Here is an 8,135-nt window from a genome sequence, read left to right on the forward strand (position 1 = left end):
TAAAAAAAATAAAAAGCTAGGTATGGTCATATATGCTTGGAATCCTACTGCTGGACAGTGGGGATGGGTTCTCAGGTGTCCTAATTTGCTTTTCATCAACTTAGTACAACCTACAGTTATCTGGAAAGAGAATTTGTAATTGAGAAAATGCCTCCATTGAGGCATGGGAGTCTCCTTCAATGTAAGTGTTGCCTGACTTTCCCATCATGAGTCCTCACAGGCCCTCCTCTGACCCCATGGTCACTCACAGGGCACTGTGTCTCGCAGATACTCCCACCACTGCCGAAGGGTGGAATCCCCCATCATGTAGACAATGCGGCCAGCCAGGCAGTTCAGGATGCTGCTCACAGTGGGGAAAGAGCGGCTAGAACAGAACGTTGAGTGCCATCTGTCTTGGTAGTAGAAGCCAGAGGGTTTTGGAGACAGGTGGCCAGGGCGGCATGGGGGCCGAGAGGGCAAGGCTATATAGGAGGGAGAAAAGCAGAGCAGAGTAACTTAGCAAAATATGGACATCTTATAAAATGTCAATATTCTTAGTGTTTTTGTGAATGAATCTTTATTTACACTTGTTTATTTGTGTGTGGATGTGTGCATGCCAAATCACACATGTGGTACTTAATGGACAGCATTTGGGAGTCAGTTATTTACCTTCACCTGTATATCCCAAGGTTTGAACTCAGGTCATCAGCCTTGTCTACAAGCCCCTTTGCACAGTGAGTCAGGCATTCTTCTATATACCATATATGTAGCATATCAATGCCCTCTTACAGAACCTGTGAAGTGTGTGTGTGTGTGTGTGCACATGAGTGTTTGAAATAGTCTTATGTAGCTCATGGTTGCCATAAACTTCCCATGAAGCTGAGAATGGTCTTGACTTCCTAATCCTCCTGCCTTCACCCCTAGAGTGCTGGGACTACAGGTGTGCTTGTTCACAATCGCGATGTGGCACTCTCTGTAGCATGTAGCAGGCTTTTTCTTTTGGGCCATCAATCAACTCCCAAATCATAACAGAAACTAACTATTAGTTAGGAATGCTAGGACTTACCTTATTTTTCTCCCATTAGCTCTTATAACTTAACATGTTTCTCTTCATACGTTTTGCCTCAGGGCTTTTTAACCTTTCTATATTTTTGCCCTTTCTAACCTGTCCTACAACTTGCTCTGTAGACCAGGCTGGACTTGACCTCACAGAGATCTGCCTGCTTCTGCCTTCTGAGTGCTGGGATAAAAGGAGTGCACCACCACCACCCAGAGGTTTTTTTACCTACCTACCTTTCCTCCTTCCTTCCTCCCTCTTTCACTCTTTCTTTTCTTTTCCTTTCCTTTCATTTCCCTTTATTCCTTTCTTTCTTTCTTTCTTTCTTTCTTTCTTTCTTTCTTTCTTTCTTTCTTTGTGTATATATTACTTTCCTGCCATCTCTATGACTGGCTGGTGGCTGCCTGACTTCTGGCCATGGGCATGTCCCTCTCTCCCTTGTTCACGTCTCTTTCCTTTCTTGTTCTCTGGAGCCTAGAGTTCTCCTCTTACTTATTCTCTCTGCCCTCCATCTTTTCTCTGCCTAGGTATTGGCTGGTTAGCTTTTATTTATAGACCAATAAGGCACCTTAGGCAGGCAAGGTGAAACAGCCACACATCTTTTCTGTGGGGGCATGGAAATGGGAGCCTATTCCTGTGCTGACCAAGCTTAGAGAGTTGGAACTCACCTCTAGGCCTTCAAGGTTATTGTGTTTCTACCTCAAAGGTTCTCTAGATTTAGATCAGAGAGTTCTGCTTTCTCAAGGTTATTGTCAACAGGAGTAGCTAATAGCCAGTCTTGTATTTCAAGAATAGAGAAGTAAATATCTTTCTACCTTAAAGAAAAGTCTATGGATCCAACTAAGTTCCAGTTCCCTTAGGGAGATAACTTTGGATTCCACCCAGGGAGTGTTTTGCCTACAGAATGTTTTGGTCTAGGGTGTGAGGGTGACTTGTTTTGTTCTAGCAACAAAATGTTTAACTATGGATGTAGCCTGCGACCTTCAACTGGTCTGTTCATTTCCCTGTATGATGTTAATACAGTTTTTTTTTGTCTTATTCCTACCTTTGGGGTCATGGGTATTTTAAGCAATTAGAAATTAAATGCGGGTGAATTCCAGTACCCACTGGAACTCCCTTCTGATATTATTCTATGTTTCTGTTTTATTATTTTCATTGGTGTCTTCATATTCTTTACAATATTTTCTAAATCCCCACACCTCTACCCTGGCAAGAGGTATTTTTGTTGAGGCTGGTCTCCAACACTTTCATAATTAGACAAATGCAGCATAAACAAATGTACCACATCTTTATATCGTTAACAAAGGCAGCAGAAACAAGTGCCACACACCTTTACACAATTAAAGCAATATTCCACAGCATAAACAAATTAACACGTCTTTACATAGCTAAATATTTCACAACTGTCTGTATCCATTTATAGATGGTGACACTGAGATCCTAGAATGTTAAGTGACTATGGTGATCAAAACAAGGATGATGGGCCAAAACAGTAGGGATGACATTCTGTACCCTGTCCAAGTTAGGCAAACATTCTCCCATTAAGTTTATCTCCAGTCCATCAAGATTTGTTTTTTCAAGTTCAGTGACAGACAGAGATAGCATTTGAAGCCAGAAAGTATGCTGTTATAGCCCTAGTACTAAACACTACTACACTTCCCTGCCAGAAAAGTCCTAAAGTACCCATCTAAGGTGTAATGGTCTGTCCTGTGTCTTTAAGAGACAAGCCACGCCCCCACCAGTCTGTTGAGGCAGGCTTGATCTTCCTTCCTGCTTGCAGCCTGAATTCTGAATTCCTTCCTTTTCATCTCCCTCTCGAAGAGGCAGCTTCTCTCTCTCTCTCTCTCTCTCTCTCTCTCTCTCTCTCTCTCTCTCTGACTCTATGCTCTTCTCTCCTCTTTATTCCCTCCATAACCCACTAAATATCCAACCTCACTTTGCATGGTGTGCCTATCCGACTATTTCTCACCCTCCATGTGGTTCCCTGCCCAGGACCAGCCACCTTCCAAGACCTGTGGCATGGTTTCATGGCATGCCCATCTGTCTGCCTGCACTTTAGAGACCTGTGACATGGTCTCATGGCCCGCTGCAGCCACGGGGGACCTGCAGAATTTTACTAATCCATTACACAAGGGCTGCAGAGCTGGCTCAGTGGGTGATGTACAGGCATGTGCAAGGGTGAAGACCTAAGTTTGACTCTTAGAACACATGTAAACACTGGGTGTAGTGTGCCTGGAACCCAAGCACCTGGGGAGGTGGAGACAGCAGATCCCAGGAGCCTACTGACCAGTCAGTCTAGCTGAAACAGCAAACCCCAGGCTCGGTGAGAGACTTTGTTTGAAAAAATAAAAAGAACCTTTATTTATGTGACCCTTTGTTTACTGTTCTAGAACACTGACCAGCTATCGAGGTCCTTCCTACATACACCTGGAACCATTCCTCCAGCCTGGCGCTGATGGCTGACAATCAGCACCTTCCCTGGCACGAGTGGCCGCCCACACCTGGGAACAACTCAAGTATTTCCCTCAGTGACCATCCATTTTGGGCTTAGAGGGTGCTGGGAGTGGGATAGATCTCTGCCTCAGACACTTCAAGCGACTGGACACAGGCATCCCAAGGCTGTGTGGCTGGCCACTTGTGACCTTGTGCCAGAGGCTCTAGACCCTCCCCCCTGCCTCCTCTAGGGACACTGTATCTGGTATACTCCAGCCAAGAGCATAAACAACTGATATGTTTCACCCTGTGCCCAGTGTTCTTTAGTGGTTGAGCAGAAGTTTTACATAGATTTCATTCTGATTGTGTGTGTGTTCATGTGGATTTTTTTTTTTTTCGAGACAGGGTTTCTCAGTAACTAATAAGCCAGTACTGGAACTCACTGTGTAGATCAGGCTGGCTTCAAACTCACAGAGATACCCCTGCCTCTGCCTCCAGAGTGGTGGGATTAAAGGTTTGCACCACCACCGCCGGCTTCATTGGACTCTTAAGGACCATCCTGATTGGAGCTCTATGTGCTGCTGGGAGGACCCTACAGATCTTCCTTGTTCACCATGCAGTCTCACCTTTGGGTTGGGCATATGATGGATCCAGGGGTTCCTTACTTCTTTGAGAGAGAAACTAATGCCTTCAGTTTTTTTTTTTCCATTATGAGGGAAAACCAAGAAAGAGACTGTGTCCCTCTGAATACCATGGGTTCCTGGGCAGTAAAGTCCTCTAGGTAGTCACTGTGCAAACATCGCATTTGGAACCTCTATGAGCAATAATATGTGACTTGGGTCCTGCCTGACTCCCTTGCTCTCTGGATGTGGCTTGAAAGAGCAGAATTACCTTCTCCACCTACTTGAGTTCTGCATATTTTGGACTGGCAGAACTCCACATTTATGCTCTGATTACTACTGATTAACAAAATACTGAAAAACCCAGAAAAGAAAGGAAACAGAAACAACAACAACAAAAGCCTACAGTGAGATGGTCCAGCACGTAAAGGCACCTGCTTTCAGGCTTCATGACCTGAGTTCAAACCTTGGGACTACAGATACACACGAGAATACATAAAACAAGGAAATGAAACTTAAATACCACTTAAAGTCAAATAAAACAAAATAGAGAGCAATTGGGGCAAGTGGTCTGATGAAAGCCCGACCTCATACACTTCTGCACAGCAAGTGTGCGCACACACATACACTCCAAATCAAAACAAAAGCCCACAACCTATCTCAGCTGATGACCTTCCCAACCCCACCCCCATATTTCAGCCTCACTTACCCACATCACTCATGTTCCCAATGGCTGCTGGTGTCACCAGGATGGGAGATATGCCTGAAGGGAGTGGCTGGTCAGTCACACTCCTGAAGAAACACTGAGCATGAACTTTGACGGAGGTTGGCCAGGTGAAAATTTGATTTGCAAAGAACGACTGATTATCTCTCCTCTGCCTAATCCCAGGGCACTACACTAAAGGGAGCACTGATGGGCGACTGTAATAGTTAGGAGGAACACACATGCAAGAGAACAAACATCAGGTCACTAATAGTCAAGATAACAAAGGGGTTATGTAGTTCTTTTTTATAGTAAACGGACCACCACAGGAAATGAAAACTACAATTTTCCTGGTGTTAGAGTCTAGAAAGTACAATAACTTTTTTGCTGATGTTATACAAACACTCAATTACTCAATTAATTTTAGCCCAGCCCCCTCCCCACCACTTTTCTTTTCCCCAGGGTGTAATGCCCATGGGTCCCAGGCTGGACTTGTATTCACTGTGCAGCCAAGGGTGACCTTGAGCTCCTGGGTTTTCTGCCTCCCTTACAAGGTCATCCTCTATCAAACATAGGATTTTTTAAAAAGATTTATTTATTTATTTATTTATTTTGGTTTTTCAAGACAGGGTTTCTCTGTGGCTTTGGAGCCTGTCCTGGAACTAGCTCTGTAGACCAGGCCGGGCCCCAAACTCACAGAGATCCACCTGCCTCTGCCTCCCAAGTGCTGGGATTAAAGGCGTGCGCCCGGCTAAGATTTATTTATTATGTATACAATGTTCTGCCTGCACATATGTCTGCAGGCCAGATGAGGGCACTAGATCTCGTTACAGATGGTTGTGGTTGCTGGGAATTGAACTCAAGACCTCTGGAAGAACAGTCAATGCTCTTAACCTCTGAGCCATCTCTCCAGCCCCTCAAACATAGGAATTTAAATTCAACCTGGGCTGCAGGAATCACTAGAACACTGCTGCTGATGCCTCAGCAGGGAAAGGTTCTTGTTGCCAAGCATGCTAACTGAGTTTGATAAATGGCCCCACATGGTGGAAGAACTGACTTCCTCAAGTTGCCTTCAGACTTCCACATGCACTCTATGGCAGATACATGAACTGCCCACTCGTGTATGTACACACACAAACACACAAATGTAAACAAAAGAAAAGAAGGAAGGAAAAAATAGAAAGGAAGGAAGGGAGACAGGAAGAAAGAGAAGACACAGAGGGAGAGAGGGAGAGGGAGGGAATGTAGGCCTGGGACGCATTCAGTATCTAGATGTCTTACCCAGCCATCAGTTCTTCATCATGCCGTGTGGTCACCTTCAGGTAACTTCCACTGGAGTGACCGACTAAAGCATCGCAGGGCAGAGTAGAGGGTTGAGCACAGAACCAGAGCTCCCCAGAGACCACATCCCTGTACTGGCAGGTGGGCCCTTGGGCTCCAGTTGACTGGGGGTCCACGTTGCAGATCACAGTCTCTTGAGTGCCATCCCTGCCTCGAAAATACCCCCTAAAGTCAACGGTGGCTCGTTTTCCTTTCCAGACCCTCTGTAGGACCCTGACTACCTCACTGGAGTGGATCAGCCTCACTTGCACCTGGGCCGGTCCAGCCCAGAGCAGGGGGAAGGACAAGAGGTATGTGCCATTCTCCAGATCCTTCACCTCCCCTGGGACTCCTGCTTTCAACTCCTGCCCCAACAGCTGTGCCCGAAACAGATCTCCACCATGAGTCTTGGGCCTACCCTTGTGGTCCCTAGCCACAAGAATGGCCTCTAGATTACTTCCAAGAGTATAGTTGGTCTGAGCAGGACCCTTCAAGCGGTAAGTTGAGGTTCTGGGGCTGGTGGAAGCCAAAAAGTCATCCTTGTCGCCACCAGTTGGAGGCCAGTACAGAAGGCTGGTCAGGTTGGTGAGTTCTTGAGGAAGAGAGTCCCAGTTGTTGGGCTCAGAGGCATGTTTAGAGGCACGATGAGGTGGTGGGATCCAACGGTTCATGGGCTCAGGCCAAGACATCATGAGATAAAACACCTGTGGGAAAAGAAAGAGGACTATGGATCTGGAATCACTGGAGACTTGGCACAGACTGCCCCTGGAGAGGTAAACATCTGGGTTCTCATTTGGAGGGCTCTGCTCTCTAGGCCCTTGCCCTGGGAGGAACATCCCATTGCCCCACCCCCACCCACCAAGCCCCAGAGACCCTGAGCAACCTCTACACCCTCACCACCATTCTCCACCACACCTGTGGCCACTGGAGCCTTGGGCCAGTCTGTCCCTGGAGAGGAGACCCAGAGCCTATCAGCACCCACTAGAGGCACAGATCCGCCTACAACCGGAGGAAGAGCAACCACCTAAGCCACAGGCCCTACCTTTATCAATTGGAGGAAGAAGGATCCCCTGAAGCATAGGCTTCACCTGCACCCACTGGAGGAAAGAATGGGCAGAAGGCTGTTTCAGAACACATCCAACAATATAAAGACGAATATGGCACCACCAAAACCTAGGGGTCTTACAACAAGAAGACCTGAACATCATAACCCAGAAGAAGCAGAAGAAAATGACCTTCAATATAATTTTATAAAGATGATAGAGATCCTTAAAGAGGATTGAAAAATTCCCTTAAAGAAATGGATGAAGAGACAAACAAAAATTGGAAGAAATCACTAAGTCTTCTAAATAAACCCAAGAAAGAACAATCAAAGAGGTGAGGCAAACATTTCAAACAGATCAAGACTTGAAAACTGAATAGAGGCAATAAAAAAAAACACAAACGGAGGGAATTCTGGAAATGAAAAATCTGGGTAAGTGAATGGGAACTACAGATGCAAGCATAATCAACAGAATACAAGAGATCAAGAGATGGAAGAGAGAATCTCTGGTGTTGAAGATACTATAGAGGAAATAGATGTATTAGTCAAAGAAAACATTAAATCCAACAAATCCTTAAGACAAAACATCCAGGAAATCTGGGACACCATGAAAAGACCAAACCTAAGAATAATAGGGATAGAAGAAGGGGAAGAACTCCAGATCAAAGGCACAGAAAGTGTATTCAGCAAAATCATAGAAGAAAACTTTGCCAACCTAAGGAAGGATATGCCTATGAAGGTACAAAGAAGTTTACAGAACACCAAATAGACTGGACCAAGAAAGAAAGTCCCCTAGACATATAATAATCAAAAAACTAAACATACAGAATAAAGAAAGAATATTAAGAACTCCAAAGGAAAAAGGAGAGCCAGGTGGTGGTGGGCAACGCCTTTAATCCCAGCACTTGGGAGGCAGAGGCAGGTGGATCTCTGTGAGTTTGAGACCAGCCTGGTCTACAAGAGCTAGTTCCAGGACAGGCT

General features: G+C 45.5%; 1 protein-coding gene across 2 annotated transcripts in view; it reads right to left on the bottom strand.

The window, feature by feature from the left end:
- The window catches only part of LOC102000481 (NXPE family member 3-like), a 76,691-nt gene that overhangs the window by 3,159 nt on the left and 65,397 nt on the right, over positions 1–8,135 (bottom strand). For both annotated transcript variants that reach the window (XM_013353735.2, XM_005367077.3), the window contains 3 exons: positions 6,074–6,816; positions 4,799–4,881; positions 249–461 (listed from right to left, as the gene is read on the bottom strand). In XM_013353735.2, coding sequence (XP_013209189.1) covers positions 249–461; positions 4,799–4,881; positions 6,074–6,804 — 1,027 coding nt within the window. In that variant the 5' untranslated portion in view covers positions 6,805–6,816. The remainder of the gene's footprint in view (positions 1–248; positions 462–4,798; positions 4,882–6,073; positions 6,817–8,135) is intronic.

This window comes from Microtus ochrogaster, unplaced genomic scaffold (assembly GCF_000317375.1).
Source record: "Microtus ochrogaster isolate Prairie Vole_2 unplaced genomic scaffold, MicOch1.0 UNK16, whole genome shotgun sequence".
Lineage (NCBI taxonomy): Eukaryota > Metazoa > Chordata > Mammalia > Rodentia > Cricetidae > Microtus > Microtus ochrogaster.